This window comes from Tenrec ecaudatus, chromosome 2, assembly GCF_050624435.1.
Source record: "Tenrec ecaudatus isolate mTenEca1 chromosome 2, mTenEca1.hap1, whole genome shotgun sequence".
Classification (NCBI taxonomy): Eukaryota; Metazoa; Chordata; class Mammalia; order Afrosoricida; family Tenrecidae; genus Tenrec; species Tenrec ecaudatus.
The window spans coordinates 4,302,310-4,320,529 of NC_134531.1; the positions used below are offsets into that span (position 1 = coordinate 4,302,310).

Here is an 18,220-nt window from a genome sequence, read left to right on the forward strand (position 1 = left end):
TCGAAGGCCATTGTGCTTTTAGATGAGGTCATTTAATAAGCTACAATCTTCTCATCCATTAACTGAACATTTATGAAGGCTCTGTGATTTTCCTAACTAAAGATCCATCTAGGCAGCAAGTTCTTAATAAAACTCACTGTCATTTGCCAGATAGAAAAAAGAAATCACAGTGTCCATAGGGATGCCAAAGGCATAGAGTCATGGAGAGGTCAAAGATGAATGGTGGCCATTGGAGGTGGTGAGTTTAATGAAGAATGTGCTCAAAGATGATTTTTATCTTTGTACGGAAACCAGCTCTGGCCAAGACTTCAGAAATATTTTAAAGTCTTCATATTTTGGCAGGATATTCCAGAGAGAAATGTTCCATGCTAAAGAGTATGATTTTATCAAACCACTTCTAAATTTTAGTTATAACCATGAGATACATTTCAGCTGTCAACAAATAGCTTAACATATATGTATGTACGTATCTATGTATGTATGATATATATGAAATGCATGGCAGTTTGCTGTACTGTGGTGGCTTGTATGTTTCTATGATTCTGAAAGTTATGTCACTGGTATTTCAAATACCAGCAGGGTCACCAAAGGGAACAGGTTTCAGTAGAACTTCCGGACTAAGACAAGCCTATGAGGAAGGAATAGGCTGCCCACTTGAGCGAAATAGCCACTGAAAACATCGTGGGTAACACCTAGACACCATCAGATACCGAAAAGCTCACAAACAGTAGCAGGAAATGGTCAGAGAGAGTGATAAAAGATGAACCTTTCAGGTCAGGACATACTCAAAACTGATTGAAGAAGAGCTGCCTTCTCAAAGTACAGTCAGCTGCAATGACGGGGACGAAGCAGTCTACAGAATCAAAGCCTTCCCGACCTCCATTTCTCACAGGACACGACCAAAAAAGACAAGAAACAGCTGCAAACATCCACAAATAATCAGAATTTGGAATGTATGCAGTATAAATCTAAGACAGTTTTTAAGTTGCTAAAAATGAAATGGAATGCATAAAAGTCAATATTCTAGGTGTTACTGAGCTGAAATGGATGGGTATTGGCCTTTTTGAATCAGAAAACCATATGGCTTACTAAGCCAGACATGACAGATTCAAGAGAATGGTGTTGCAGTCATCAATTAAAATGATTTTCCAAGCACTATCTTGAAGAACAATGCTGTCTGTGATAGGTTAATATCTATTGACATTCAAGGAAGTATTTGAAAATTCTTTGAAGCTACGCGTAAGGTTTTCGGGAAATCTGTGCATCGGGGTTGTATGCTTTCAGTGTACTTATTCAATCAGCAAAGCTGGATTAGATGAAGACCAGTGTGGCATCAGGATTAGAAGGCTTATTGACAACCTGCAGTATGCAGATGACACAACTTTGCTTGCAGAAAGGGAGGAGAACTTGAAGTACGTGCTGATGAAGATCAAGGACTGTAGTCTTCAGTATGGATTATAATTCAATATAAGGAAGACCAAAATCCTCACAACTGGATCAATAGGTAACATTGTGATAAATGGGGAAAAGGTTGAAGTTGTTGAGGAGTACAGCTTGGATCCATGAACAGTGCTCATGGAAGCGGCAGTCAAGAGCTCAAAAGGATTGACATAGGTAACTATGCTTTGTAAGACCTCTTTAGAGTATTGGAAAGAAAGGATGTTATTTTGAGGACTAAAAGGTGTGCCTGACCCAGCCCATGGTATTCTTCATTGCATCATATGCCTGTGAAATTTGTACACCGAAGAAGAAAGGCCATAGAAAAATATATATATTTGAATTGTGGTGCTGGAGAAGAATATTGACGGTACCATGGGCTGTTAAAAGGACAAACTGATTTGGAAGACATAAAGACAGAGTGCTCCTTAGAGGCAAGGCTAGCAAGACTTTGTCTTACAAACTTTGGATGGATGGTGAGGAGAGACCAGTCCCTGGAGAAGAACATCATATTTGGTAAATTGGAGAGATGGCAATAAAGAGGAAGGTCCTTGACTAAATGGCTTGGTTCAATGACTGCATCAATGGGCTCAGGCATAGGAACTATTGTGAGGATGGTGCAGGACTATGCAGTCTTTTGTTTCGCTGTGCATGGGGTTGCTATGGCTTGGAGATGACTTTATGGTACCTAAGAAACAAGGAAATCCAATCAATTCAACTATTATTCAAATTTATGGGCAAACCACTGAAGCTGGGGATGAAAACACTGAAGAACTCTTCCAATGTTTGAAATTGATCAAACATGCAATCAAGATGCATCAATGATTATTGGTGGTTAGAATGCAAAATTTAGAAACAAAGAGGAAATAAGAATAGTTGATAAATATGGGCTTGGTGATAGAAATGAAGCTAGAGTTTAGATGGCAGAATTTTCTAAGACCAAATACTTCTTCATTGAAAATACCCTTTTCAACAACATATGACAACAAGTAATACATGTGGACTTTTATAGATGGTAAAAACAGAAATTAAATAGACTACAGCTATGGGAAGAGACAATGGCGAAGCTCACTACAAGTAGCTAGGATCTGGTCAGGGAGTGGCTGTGGAACAGACCATCAGTTGCCTGTATGTACATTCTTGTTGAAACTGAAGAAGATTAAAATAAGTCAACTAGATGACAATACACCACTTCAATTTTGCTCATATCTCTAAAATAGATTTGCTGCCTTGAACATAAATAACAGATGACCCAATGAGCTTGGAAAGACATCAAGAATATTATCCATAAAGAAAGCAAAAGGTCATTAAAAAGAAAAGATCAAAGTGTATGTTAGAACAGACTCTGAAACGTGCTCTTGCACTAGCTAAGGCGGTGGAAGAAATGAAGTCTAAGAGGTGTACAGAAAAAAGTCAAAGGCAACTTGATAAGACAAGGTCATGCATTAGAATGCAATGTGAAAACACTCAGCTAGAAAACCAAAAGTGAGGCACATACTCAGCATATCTTAAACTGAAGAACCAAAGAAAAAGGAAGATGTGATAGGAATATGCACTAGTATGGATGTCATGAAGCCATCTTCCAAATGTCCTGGTATACAAGGTAATATCCCCCCCAAACAGGAAAAAGAGCTCCGCTGGGCGGAGCTTTCATAGATTGCATTTTTCCCACAAGGCGAGCATCTCGCATCTCGCTCTGAGTTAATATACCCAGTGGTGTCGCCTGGAAAGGTTCTCTGTGGCCACGGTGAACTTCGTAAAAGCAGTTTCACTTGGACCTCGTTTTTTGGTGATAGCTGGTTTAAAAGCACAGCATGCAGATGTGACATTGTGTTTCCTGCTCAGGATGAATGACACACAAATGGTTGTGATGTTGAATACAACTTATAAGGACAGCACCATGAGAAAAACTCAAGTGTACAAGTGGCTTTCTCATTTTATAAAAGGTGAAATGTCAATTGATGCCCAACCTCATTTTGGAGGTCTGTCAAGTTCCCAAACAGATGAACTTGTGGACAAAATTCATGCACTTGTGCTGGGAGACCAATGAAGGACCATTGGAGAGACTGGGGAAGTTATTTAGACTATTTTGGAACTTGGTTCGGAAAATTTTAATGGAAGATTTGGGACTGAAAATGTTCGCTATGAAATTTGTGCCTTGGGTTCTGACTGACCAGCAAAAAGAGCATCGAACGGAAGGAAACAGGCTGTGCTTTGAAAGAACAACTCTGAAGTGGCCCAGACATTTTACCCAAGGTCATTACTGGTGAAGAGCCATGGTGCTATTCTTATGACATCAAAGCAAACCTCATTTAAGGCACTGGAAGATGCCATCATGACCTTGTTTCCAAAATGCTCATCAACTGAAATCAAAGATCAAGACTATGATTATTTGTTTCTCTGATGTGAGGGGGATAGCACATTTGGAGTTCATTCCATCAGGTCAGACTGCTAATTGAGCATTCTAGTTGAGGTTCGGAAAAGGTTTCGTAACAGTCTGTGACAGAAAAGGTCCTGATTAGTGGCAGACGGGGGACTGGTTTTGCCACCATAACAATGCACCTGTTCACACAGCCATCTCAATTCCCCAGTTTTGGGTCAAAAACAGCATCCCTCTCTTGCCCCACCCACTTACTCCCCTGACCTTGCTTGGTGCAACTTCTTTTTATTTCCACAAAATGCAGAGGGACATGAAAGGACGGCAATTTGGCAACAAAGAAGAGGTGAAGAATAAAACAAAAGAGGTGCTGGCAGGCATCCAAACAGATGAGTTTGAAAAAATGTTTCCAAGAATGGAATTGCAGATTTGACAAATGTATTAAGTATAATGGAGAGTATTTTGAAGGTGATAAGGTTGTTTTATAAAAACATTTAAATACATAGCTTTGAAAAAAGAATTCTGTATTTTGGGGGTACCCCCTCAAGATTATTAAGTCATTACAATGATTCATCAGCTTGTTGGTATTCCATCAGTTCTTGGAGCCTAGTTTTTGGTTAATGCTTTCAATGTAGCTTGAACATTTTCCTTCAGTATCATTGGTTCTTGCTCATATGCTACCTTCTGAAATGGTGGAATGTCCACCAGTTCTTTTTGATACAGTGACTCTGTGTATTCTTCCTATCCTCTTTTTATGCTTCCTGTATTACTTAACATTTTGCCAATAGAATCTTCCAACACTGCAACTCAAGGCTTGACTCTTTTCTCTTGAATTCTATCGTCTTTTTAAAAACCATTTTATTGGGACTCATACAACTCTCATCACAATCCACATATACATCAATTATGTAAAGCACACTTATACATTCGCTGCCCCCATCACCCTCAAAATTTGCCTTCCACCCAGGTTCCTGGAATCGACTCCTGATTTTCCTTTTAACCTCCCCCTCCCTCCCCACTCCTCCCTCCCTCACGAACCCTTAATAATCTACAAATTATTATTTCATCCCATCTTACGCTGCCCAGTGTCTCCCTCCATCCACTCCTCTCCTGCCCATCCTCCATAGAGGAGGACACACTCAGATCCTCGTAATCGACTCCCCCTTTCTAGCCCCCCCCTCCCTCCCAGTGTCGCCATTCTCACCGCTGGTCCTGAGGGGTTCATCTGTCCTGGATTCCCTGTGTTTCCAGTTCCCATCTGTACCTCTGTGAATCCTCTGGTCTAACCAGGTTTGCAGGTAGAATTGGGACCATTATAGTTGGGGGGAGGAAGCGTTTAAGAACTAGAGGAAGGTTTTGAGTTTCATTGTTGCTACACTGCACCCTGAGTGACTCATCTCCTCCCCACTACCCCTTTGCAAGGGATGTCCAGTTGTCTACAGATGGGCATTGGGTTCCCATCATGCACTCCCTTCATTCACAGTGATATGATTCCCAGCCCCCTGCCTTTGGTGCTTGAAACCTGATCCCCTCGGCCCTTCATGAGCACACATGTTGGTGTGTTGCTTCCATGTGGGCTTTGCTGCTTCTGGGCTAGATACCCGCTTGGTTGTCTTCAAGCCTTTAAGACCCCAGATGCTATACTCTTGATATCCGGACACCATTAGCCTTCTTCACCACACTTACTTATGCACACATTTGTCTTTGGCGTTTATGTGGGGAAGGTGATCACACAATGATGGTTTTGTCCTTTGGTGTCTACTACCTGATCCCTTCAACACCTCGTGTTCACACAGGCTTGTGTGCTTCTTCTCTGTGGGCTTTTTGCTTCCGAGCCAGACGGCTGCTTGTTTGCCTTCAAGCTTTTAAGACTCCAGATGCTATATCTTTTGATAGCCGGGCACCATCAGCCCTCCTCACCACGTTTGCTTATGCACTCGTCTGTCTTCAGTGATCATGTCGGGAAGGTGGGTATTATGAAATGACCGTTTAGCTGAGCAAGGTACTCTTATATTAAGGGAATGTGCATGAGGAGGCCCAATGTCCACCTGCTACCCTACTACTAAACCTATAAATATATGCACATAGGTCTTTCAGTTTAAGATATACTGGGTGTGTTCACTGAATAAGAAAGCCAAAGAGGAATTGATGCATTTGAATTGTGGTGCTGGTGAAGACAAGTGAACACACTATGAGCTGCTACAAGGAAAAACCGATCCATCTTGGAGGAAGTACAGCCAGAGTGTTTCTTAGAGGCAAGGACGGCAAGACTTCATTTAAAGTACTGTGGGCATGTTGTCACAAGAGTCCAGTCCCTGGAGAAGGACATCATGCTTAGTAAAGTGGAGTGGTAGCAAAATAGATGGCACTCAATGAGATGGATTGACATAGGGAATGTAGTTCATGTAAGAATATGGAGGATGGTGTAGGGCCATGCAGTGTTTTGTGCAGTGTGTGTGTGTGTGTGTGTGTGTTCACATTGAGTCAGAGCTGACTCAACAGTACCTAACAGCAGCAAAATCAACAACAATAACATCACACAGAAATAAAATTATGCTGAATAGCATCTAACAACTGTTACAGCAATATATTTACAGGGACTTTCCATAGGTTCAGGCCATATTCAGAAGAGGACATGGAACTAAAGGGGTATCATTGCTGATGTCAAGTGGATCTTGGCTGAAAGCAAAGAATGAAAAGATGTTTACTTGTGTTTTATTGACTGTGCAAAGTCATTCAACTGTGTGGACCATAATTAATTGTAGATAACCTTGAGAAGATTAGGAATTCCAGAACACTTCATTGTGTTCACTCGGAACTTGTACATGAATCAAGAGGCAGTGGTCCATACAGGACAAGGGAATACTACATGGTTTAAAATCGGGCAAGCTGTTCAATTGGATTGTATCCCCCACGCACACACCATACTTATTCAATCTGTATGCTGAGCAAATAATAAGAGCAGCTATATTACATGAAGCAAATGAGGCATCAGAATTAGAGGGAGACTTATTAGCCATCTACGATATGCATATGACAAAACCTCACTTGCTGAATATGAGGAGGATTTGAGGCACTTGCTGATGAAGATCAAGGAATGTAACCTTCAGTATGGATTACAAGTTGATATAAAGAAGACCAGCATCATCACAACTGGATCAATAGGTAACAGCATGATAAAAGATCGACATTGTCAAGGATTTCTTCTTTCTTGGATATATAATCAATGGTCTTGGAAATAGCAGTGACAACCTCAAAGGACATGTTTTAAGGTATTGATAGCATGACCCAAGCCATGGTATTTCTAATCACCTCTTATGCATGCGAAATTTGGACATTGAATAAAGAAGACCAATGAAGAGTTGATCCAGCATATAATCGAGGTATATTGAAAGTACCCTAGGATGCCTAAAAGAACAAAAAAATCTGTCTCCAAAGAAGTATAGCCAGAGTGTTCGTTAGAGGCCAGGATGGTGAGAGTTTGTCTCATGTGCCTTGGTCATGCTGTCAGGAGGGACTGGTTCCTGTAGAATGATACCATGCTTGATGGAGTAGAGTGGCAGTGAGAAGGAGACAGGACTCCCACAGGATGGGTTAGCACTGTCACTTCAACAATGGGTTTATAAGCACAATTGTGAAAATGTCTCCGGACTGGAAGCATTTCACCGTGTTGTACACAAGAGCCCTGGCAGCGTCGTGGTTACAAGTTGGGCTGCAATCCACAAGGCCTGCAGTCTGAAATCACTAGGTGCTTTGTGAGAGAAAGACAGGGCTTTTCTATTCCTGTAAAGAGTGACAATCTCACAAACATATAGGGATGGTTCTACCTTGTCCTCTAGGGTCCCTAGGAGTGGACATCGCCTGGATGTCAGTGAGTTTTGAGAGGGTCACTATAAGTCAGAACTGACTCAAGAGCATCTAACAACATGTGTGATATATCCATGAATTTAAGCAAATGTATCCAGAAAATATTGGAAAACATACAATAAAGCTCTTATGAGACCTGTGCCTTGTTTTTACTGCTAGTGCTAGTGATCTTATAGACGGATACGGCATGGGCTTTCCAGAACCAGTGACATTTAATAGGTAAGATTATTCCAGGAAACAGCAAGAAGTGCGTTCCTGGGTGGATCCTGTTCAGATTTGAAAGAATTCCTTGGTGGACTTAAATGGTACTTTTGTCTGGGATGAGCCCATGGCAGCATAGGGACATATATGTCCCCAGCGCTTCAGGGTGGTAGTATCTTCATTGAGGATGCTTCTAGTGTCCTTACACATCTGATCAAAAGCAGATGACCTGCTAAGCAGGGAGCCGGCTCAGCCTCCAAGCTTCCCTGTCAGTTCTGATCCGACAGAGCGTGACAGTGGGTGTCCAGGCCATCTTGCTGAAAGTGGTGACAGCATGTTTCCAAGGCTCCTTGTTTGAGTCCCTGAGGTGCATTGAAATGACTGGAAATCTCTCATGTGTGATATAGGTCTGTCCCACAGGAGGAACATCAGGGAGAAGTTATCCGTGGTCTTAGGGTGGAGATGAGCTAGACACCTGAGAATGGGTGGTGTGCCTGAAAAGAGCAGGATCCGTACCATGGGTTGATTTTTGTATCCCACTGAAAATATATGTTCAAGTCCTAGCTCCAGAACTCCCAAATGTGGCCTTCTTTGGAAAGCCTCTTCGGAGGTACAGTTCGTTAGATTACCCTGGAGGTCATAGTGGCAAAGGGTGGGGCTCATCTTTATAAAAACGGATGAGAAAATACCCAGGCAGACACACAGGGAAGGAAGTCATGTGTTTGGAGTGATCCATCTTCCAAAACATAACCAAACAAGATGTCATCAACTAAAACTGCGCTCTGTGGGCATTTCCAATCCTCGAGAGTGCCCCCACCATCCCCCATCCCCTGAGGCACCGCCGGATGAATTTAAACCGCCCATCTTTTTGTTAATAGTTGGGTGATCAACTAAGGTCCTAGAGGGATAAAGTGGTTCCTAACTATAGACGTGGCTCCACTCTTTGAGTCCTTGTCCCATTGCAAACATCACAGACACTGGGAGAGGGTCAAGCCAGGGCATAGGAAGCGCGGATATTGGGATAGAACATGGACACCTACTCTTCACTTAGTCACTCACACATTAGCCAACATTTGATATTTACGATAAAAGTAAAAAAATCTACTATCCGATTATGTTTGCATTTACAGAGCACATGTGGTCTTCATGAGTGCTGAGGGGAGAGGGGAGGGGAAGGCTGACTACAGCGGTTCAGGTTCTCTGTCAACCTGCCTGGGTCACGGTTCTCAGGGGGTTGGCAGCCATGCAATGCTATAATCTGGCAGCGATGTCATGATAAAGTTTGGCCACCATGTAATGAAGCAGTCACTTTCCATTTGTGTGACCTATATGGTCATCTCTCATTTTTACATAATGCCAATGTATTTGTTGTTGCTGCATTATGATCCAATCTTTGGAACCTAACCGTGTCAATAAGTTAGGAGTAGGCCTAATTATATCATTTAAAAAGGTGAGGGCAAAAAAAATTAAGAGGAAAATTGTATTTCTGTCCAAAAACATTTCTTATATAGAAAGAACATGGGAAACGGGGTGTCTTAAAAGAAAAAGCAAGCTCTCTCTCCGAATGATGTCAGATGTTTCTCCAACGAAGCAAGGAGTGGGGGGATTTTTCCAGCGGCCTTCTCCTAGCTTATTCATTCCCTCACAGTTTCCTTCAAGAATCCTCTAGTAGACATTACATTCATAACGTCATCGCTAAGAAAAGGATGTTATAAATCAAGAATGCCAAGACTCTGCCTCAAGTACTTTGGACATGTCATCAGGAGGGACCAGTCCCTGGAGGGAGAAATTAAGCTCGGCAAAGCAGAGAGAGGATGGGGAGAAGGAGGAACACCCCCAACAAGGTGGACTGACCCAGTGGCTGTACCAATGGGCTCAAACATAGTGATGCGTGTGGGGACAGCACAGAACCGGGCAGTGACTTGTTCTGGTGCGTGTAGGGTTGCTCTGAGTTGATGGTTTCGATAGAATCAGGGCTAGCAATATGGAGACCACTGAGCAGTACTGAACACTTCCAGGAGTTGATGTACGTAACGTCTTAATGCTTCAAAGCCAGGAGAGGCCGTATCAAACATGCTATGAAACGTGCTCTGCTGGAACCACATGGTGCAGCTAATCTGGCTGCATCTTAAGCCTTGCTGAAGGTTTTAACAAGATAATGAAGGTAAAAACACATAGGTATTGTTGTTAGGTGCCATCTAGTCTGTTCTGGCCTAGAGAGACCTGATACATAACAGAGCCAAGCTGCCTGGCCTTAGACCACCCACAAAATTATTCCTATGCTTGATCCAATTGTTTTAGTCACGGTGTTAATCCATAGTAAAAACACATCACAAGCCCCCCTCCTCCAAAGCCGAACTCTCTGCCATTGAGTTGATTCTGACTCATAGCGACCCAAGAGGACAGGGTAAAACTGCCCTTGTGGGTTTCAGAGACTAACAATTTAGTGGAGTAGAAAGCCTTGTCTTTCTCCCTTGGAATGGATGGTAGTTTCAAACAGCTGATCTTGCAGTTAGGAGCCCAACGCATAACCCAGTATACCACCAGGGCTCCAAAAGCAGATAATAGAGGTTCAATACATGGCAAGTCTTTATTTCTTACTTTAATCTTTATAGACAAAATAATCATGAGGCATAATGCTAGATGAAAGAGAGAGACCAGGAGCGTAGGCTTGTGTCTTTATGCATCTAAGTAAACATTGCGTGAGTCCATTTCTTATGGACTTTCTTCAAATGTGCTCCTTCCCCATGTTTCTCAGAGTTATTTTGTGTCAGTGACATAAAGTGAGAGTTCTCTTCATGACCCCCAGCAATCTTTCTGAGGCTGATATGAAAACATGAGGGGTCCATCGATGAGGAGCTGAGTCTGTGCACCTAGAGGTGGCTAGGTCGTGTCCAGGAAGATGCCACAGGTATTGCATCCTACCCGAGTGGATAAAACATGACTCTTACCATGACTCCTAACATTACCTACCATGACTCCATCCAGTTCTCGAACTGAGAAACCCAGATCTCCATTCCAAATCTAAAACAATTATCATATCCTTTGTCTTTATAACACATATCTGTAGGGAAGTGATTAGGGATTGGGTTTGTATTTTCGTTTCTGGAGATTTTTCATGTGATAAATTGTCTCTGTGTAGAATTAGGTTATTTGAAAATACAATAATCACCTATTCAGTGTGATTAATGGTATAGGTTACAGATAGATGACATTTATTAGTTGAAAAAATTCAAGATTCCTTCTAAATATTCTACTCCATAGGAGACAAGAATGAAATGATCGTCATCTATTCATCTACTAGGAGCCCTGGTGGCATAGTGGTTACTTATTGGGCTATAATTTGCAAGATCAGCAGTTGAAAACCACCAGGTGCTCCTTGGGAGAAAAATGGGACTTTCTACTCCTGTAGATTTCCCCAAACCAAACCCCCTGTCATCAAGTCAATGCTGAATCATAGTGAGCCTCCTGTGGGTTTCTAAGACTGTAACTGCTAATGGGAGTAGAAAGCCACATCTTTCTCTCTCGAAGCTGTGGTTTTGAACCACTGACCATTCGCATGACCGCTGCCCAACACTTAACCACTACCGGAGTCACGGTCTCATAATTCCCAGGGGCAGTTCTACATTGTCCTTTTGAGTGGCCATGAGTCGGCATCAACTCATCAACTCGACGGCAGTGAGGTTTTGGTTCTTTTGGGTTCTGATCACCCTTGACAGATGTGACCATTTATCCATCCAACTGTGATTGTTTGATGGCAACCCGCGGTGATCACATAGGGGTGGCAGAGTCACATGGTGCCCGTTACGTTTGCCGTGGCTGCTGCTTCAAAATTGAGATTTTCAATCTTTTCTGTGACTTTTTCTTCATATTGGGGTTAAACTGATGTATTTTGTCTTTGTGGGGGACATTTTTGAATCTTTGTTATGTGTTTTTCTATTTTTCTATATATGTGACCCATAAAAAGGGTTCCTGGGGTGTACAATGGGGGAAGTGGGGGTGCAAAGGGAATGGGTATCTAGAAGTTCAAGAAGGATGTGAATGTTTGGACACTGATGTGGTGGCATTGTACAACACAGCTTGAGGTGCTTGAATAGGGAGTGGTATGAGGTCTGTATTAGTTCCCAACAAAATGGTTTAAAAAAAAAAAAGAAACGTAGAGCACCAGACCTTTTTTCCAATGTAATTCTGGGTGGATTTGAACTGGCAACCTTTTAGTTAACAGCTGAGCACTGAAAAGTTTGTGACTACCTAGGCACCAGAAAATCAGAATGGCTTTACTTTAACATAAGACGTTATGATTCCATTGTTATTTTACTTAAACTCGATCACACAACCCCAAATAAGATCAGGTAATATCATGTACATTCACCATAATTCAAAGAAGTGGAGGGATAGAGGGGGATGGGAGTGGCTCTAAGATCATCTAGACGGGGAGAAAGGAGATTAAGACTAACTAGAGATGCACTTCCACACATCACACATAGAGATGCACTTCCCCACATCACACATAGAGATGTACTTCCCCACATCGCATATAGAGATGCACTTCCCCACATCACACATAGAGATGCACTTCCCCCACATCACACATAGAGAGGCACTTCCCCCACATCACACATAGAGATGCACTTCCCCACATCACACATAGAGATGCACTTCCCCGCATCACACATAGAGATGCACTTCCCCCGCATCACACATAGAGATGCACTTCCCCACATCACCCATAGAGATGCACTTCCCCACATCACACATAGAGATGCACTTCCCCGCATCACACATAGAGATGCAGTTCCCCCGCATCACACATAGAGATGCACTTCCCCCGCATCACACATAGAGATGCACTTCCCCACATCACACATAGAGATGCACTTCCCCGCATCACACATAGAGATGCACTTCCCCGCATCACACATAGAGATGTACTTCCCCGCATCACACATAGAGAAGCACTTCCCCACATCACACAGAGAGATGCACTTCCCTGCATCACACATAGAGAAGCACTTTCTCCACTGTTTTATTCCATGCTTTTGCAGAATGGCTTACGATGGCGGCTCAGCTGGATCACATGGTTTGTGTTAGATTCTCCCATGGAGGTATGTAAAACGCATGTGTCTACTTTGGGTGACTTCACAACTTTAGTAGCTAATTGAAAGATTCTGACACTAAAAGATAGAGATGTATATATGTAAGTAGATAAATTTTATATGCATTTTCTAAGAGGACTTCTGAAAACATTGGTGGATGGAAGGACTCAAAATATGCAAGGGCCTCGTGAGTATGTTCATAACTAAGAAGTCAGTCTCACTTCAACCAAAGGAAGATGATTAAAAGCAGGAGTCTATGGATCCATTCAAGGAGCCCCATAGGGTCACAGTGAGCGGAAAGGACCCAAGAACCACACATTTGGAACAGACATTGCTCCATTCAAAAGGCGCCTGGGTGGCCAGTGGCTATTCACACACACACACACACACACACACACACACACACACACACACACATCAGGGAAGCAGATGGCCTTTGGGCCTCTACTTAAACTTACTTCAGTACCAGAATGGTTTCTTCTAACAATGTGGCATTGTAGGATACTCATCCCCCCTCACATGATCCCTGAAGACAAAATGGGTGCATAAGCAAACGGGGTGAAGAAAACTGATGGTGCCCGGCTATTAGAAATCTAGCATCTGGGGTGTTAAGGTTTGAAGTTAAACAAGCAACCATCTAGCAGGGAAGCCCACATAGAAGAAGCACACCAACCTGCCTGATCATGAGGTGTCAACAGGAATAGATATCAGAAGGTCAAAAATAAGCAACCAAACTGATGTGAAGGGGCAAGGATGTAGTGGAGACCCAAAACCCATCTGTAAGATCATTGGACAGTCCTTTACAAAAGGGCCAAAAGGAAGGGATGATATATCTAGAGCCTGGCACACCACTGATGAAACACATAACTATCCTTTAGTTCAAAATATTTCCTCTCCTTACTATTATGGTTTCAGTTCAACCTCATTAACCTCGTTGGACTTGTGTATGGTTATTGGTAAAATTAAGATTGTTTGATGCATAAAAGCCAACATAGGTAACACCCCCCCAAAAGTAACAGGAGTAATGATTTCCTTAGAGTATGGAAAGAGGGGGAGGAAGGTGGAGCTGATAGAAATGTAGACTTTATAACCCCATTAGTGTGGAGTGAACAGCAGACTTATAGGAGAATGGATATATTAGATAGTGTAAGATATGGGAGGAAATATATATATATATACATACACAATAATAATGGCTTGGGGAGGGGGCAGGATGGGATAAAAGGGTAGCGGACATCAGGAGGTCAAGAAGAAGGCGAATGTTAAGAAACTGATGGTGGTAACCGGGGTACAACACTGCCTGAAGTGACTGAGCTATAGAATGTGACGATATCTGGAAGAGCAACCAATAAAATGATTTTAAAAATCAAAAGCTTTCTAAGGAAAGGTAGTATGTTCCTTGGTACAGGAGGATAGCAATCACATAGTTAGAATTCCATTAGCCCCCGAGAGACACAGAAGACACCACCTACCCCCACCACAGGAGACAGAGCACTCAGACCGGACGATGGCCCAAGTGTAGCTGGGCAGGGGGCGCGGCTTCCTCTCAGCTCTGGACCCAGGCACTGCATATTCCCACAGAACACCTGGGTTCCTGCCCTGAAACAGGAGCTACAAAACAAGAGAAACGGTGAACAAATGACAGGGAAAACATCTCTCTGTCTATCTGTCTATCTATCCATCCACATTCATATGTCTGAAACTACTAAAAGCAACAGTGCTTTCAAAAACCATTTTTGCCCTGATAATAAGGGAAACACTTGTCATTTTTTCTTGCCAAAATTGACCATTTCCTCAGAAACTTCCCATGGAAGTATTATGATCTAGGTTCAAATTCACGCACAGAAATACATGGACACTTCCACCTGTTGGTCCTGCATCTAGTTGCTTCCTTCAAATGAACCTCCGAAGCCCCCGCAGCCCACCCAGGGTGATAGACAGGGCCCGTTTAAAGGCGAGCCTGCTGCTGACAGCCGCTGAGCTCCTCAGCTCTTCAGCGGAAAGCAGGTTCTGAGACACAGGTGGGCGGAAGGGCTCTGAAGGTGCAATGGCACCGTGAGTACGTTCGTAACTAAGAACTCAGCCTCATCAACTGAAGAAAGATGATTAAAAGTAAGAGTCTATGGCCCCATCAAAAAAGCATTATAAGGTTGTAGTGAGTGGAAAGAGACCCAAGAGCCACACATTTGGAGCAGGCATTGCCCCATTCAAAAGCCTCCTGGGTGACCAGTGGCAATTGTTTGCTTATTAACCGAGAATGTTGGCAGGTTGAACCCACCACCCAGGGGCACCCTCAGAGGAAAGGGCTGGCTAATGCTTCCATGAAGATCACAGCTAGGGAAACCCCATGGGGAACAGTACGGCACTACAGACTCTATGAGGTCACCTTGAGTCAGAGGTTTGCTTATTGCCCCATTACTTTTGGGGTGGAATTATGCTTGCACCGGATCTGATTATAAACATCCTTCTGTGGACTTGGAATGCCATTAACAGTCATGAATCTATGAAACTACCCAAGATGCCCTCAATCCACACCCCTGAAACTGAAATGCACGGCTACCTCTACGACCAGGGTTTCGTTGGTAGGCCCAACTGAGGTCAGACTCTCCGGCTGGTTATGGGGCCTTCTGTAGTAGAAAACAGTGCCAGCAAACTTGTATCGGCCTGGCGAGTCCACAGTCCAGTGTCCATTCAGGTAGTATCGTTGGTGGGCATTGCGTACAGAAATGTAGGAGGTAGAAGCATTCACTTCAGAGATGCGGATCGTCTGAGCTCCAGCAGGAATGGTGACCATCTGATAATACTCTAGAGTGGAGGAGACAGGGGAGAGCATGGTGCTTCATTCAACAACAAACATCGAGGCAAAAGTTCTGAGCACTGTGACTCCCCAAATCTACAAACCAAGTGTCCACACTTGTTACCAAAAGAGTATTTGTTATGAAAATTAGTTGTATTAAATGACTTTTTCTTTTCTTTCTTTCTTTAAAGTTGAGCAGAGCTATTGTAACTTCCACTGTTCCTAAGGACTAAATAGACAATTTGCATCAGACAAAGTGGATGCAGACCTCTTCATAACATTGAAGAGAAATGACGTCACTTTGAGAACGCGAGGCTCCGTGTGCGTGCACTTGCCTCATATGCATGTGAAAGTTGGACAATGGCTTGTGGTGTTGGTGAAGAATATTGAATGCACCAGGACTGCCAGAAGAGCAAACTAACCTGTCTTGGAAGAAGTACAGTCAAAATGTTCCCTAGAGACAAGAATGGTGAGACTTCAACTCATGTACTTTGGGCATGTTGTTAGGAGAGCCCAGTCCCTGAAGGGGGACGTCATGCTGGTACAGCAGACTGAACTCAAACTCACTGCTGTCAAGCCAATTCTGACTCATGGCGACCTCATAGGGCAGGGTGGAACTGCTCCTGTGGGTTTCCAAGACTGTCACTCTTTACAGAAGTAGAAAACCTCCTCTTTCTCCATTGGAGCCACTTGTGGCTTCGAAAAGTTGACCTCGTGGTTATCAGGACAATGCACAACCACGATGGCACCAGGGCTTAAAGTAAAAGGTGAGAGAAAAAGAGGAATGCCCTCAGGAGATGGATTGACACAGTGGCTGCAACAATGGGCGTAAGCTTAGTAATTGTGAGGATGGTGAAGGACAGGACAGTGTTTCATTTTGGGGTGCACGGGATCTCTAACAGTTGGAACTGACTCAAAGGCACCTAACAGCAGCAGCAGCAACAACAACAACAACAAAGAACTGCTTAAACCCAAATACCTTAGCAACCACCCCCAATCAAAATAAAAGTTTGAGAACAAAGCCTAACCTAAAGGAGAAAGTGACCCCCGAAAAACTTTATTTTTAGAACTCTAACCCTCTCAAGGTCACCTTAAGCCTGTTCTGTAAAGCCGTTCTAGCTTACAACTTGTTAAAGGCTCTGTAGCACTCACGGTTTGCGTGGTGATGCTTAGCGTAGAGACCCTTGTGGATCATGCAGTCTGAGTTATTTCCTTTGCACACACCACAGGAGTCTTCAGTGGCATCTGACCCAAGGACATTGTCACAGCCAACCCTCTGGAGGACCCCACAATGCCATGTGCCATTCATAGAAGAAAAGACAAAACAAGCAAAGATGTCACAGTCTACAAGCAAAAAAACGCCCCAGGATCATTTAAAGTTCATCAGCACTGTGACTTTAACAAATATTTATTGGATACCCAATATGTGCACAGTGAGACTTCATGCTTCTACTAGGCAGCCCCAAGATAAGAAACTTGTCGATGTAAAATCAATGTTCTCTCTCTCTTCTTTTTTAGCATTATTGAACTATCAGGGACGTATATCATGTAGTCGTGTTGGAAATACACAGGTGAATTAAAGACTAAAATGATTTAGGACAACGACAAACAATGTGTCCACACAAAGCTCCACTGGACAAATGCCAGTGTTCTCTTGAATGCCCCCCCACACTGGCAAGAACAGAATGCCACAGGGAAGTCATTCCTAACGTTTGTTTAGGTGACAGGTGTGCTCGCTCAAGGTGACAGAATTTCAATGGACCCTGGCAGTTCCTATGATGCTTACTTGCTTTGTATTTCCTGGTGGTGCACTGATTAAAGTGCTTGGCTTCTAGTTACAAGGTCAGCGGTTTGAACCCGCCAGCTGCTCTGCAGGAGAGAGACGAGCCTGCTTCTATAAAAAATTGTAACCTTGCAACCGCTCTGGGCAGTTCTACACTGCTTTATGGGGTGGGTGTGAGGCTGAATCGACTTGATGGCAGTGGGTTTGTTTGTTTGCTTGAGTTTAGCAAAGAGTCACCTCTACAAAATGTAATAAACTCATTCAAGCACAAAATAATTTTAGTCCTCACTCCCTTGCTGATACAACCTTAATGCATTTCAGAATTCTAGAGTGTTTTGGCATTATGAGAAGGAATACATGTAATGCATATAATATATATCAACTGAGTACCCGTAGGCCTTGGGTTATTGTTGTGTGAGCGATGCCTCTATGTTGACTCATAGTGACCCCATGGGACAGGGTCGAAATGCACCATGGGGTTTTCCAGGCTGTTGTCTTTACATCACCAAGTCTACCTCCCACAGAGCCACTGGCAGGTTCTAAATACTGACCTCTCTGTTAGCAACCAAACCCTTAAGACTATACTCAACAAGGAGTATAGTCTAATATGTGTAAGTAATATTTATATATGTATATGCATCCATGTGTGTATGTATATATAG

The 18,220-nt window shown here is 43.1% G+C and overlaps 1 protein-coding gene across 1 annotated transcript in view; it reads right to left on the minus strand.

The window, feature by feature from the left end:
* Nucleotides 1-18,220, minus strand: part of ADAMTS16 (ADAM metallopeptidase with thrombospondin type 1 motif 16) — a 198,143-nt gene that overhangs the window by 79,389 nt on the left and 100,534 nt on the right. Inside the window, exons 15-17 of the mRNA XM_075541734.1 lie at nucleotides 16,928-17,051; nucleotides 15,539-15,783; nucleotides 14,451-14,589 (exon numbers count right to left, since the gene is read on the minus strand). Of these exons, the coding sequence (XP_075397849.1) occupies nucleotides 14,451-14,589; nucleotides 15,539-15,783; nucleotides 16,928-17,051 (508 nt within the window). The remainder of the gene's footprint in view (nucleotides 1-14,450; nucleotides 14,590-15,538; nucleotides 15,784-16,927; nucleotides 17,052-18,220) is intronic.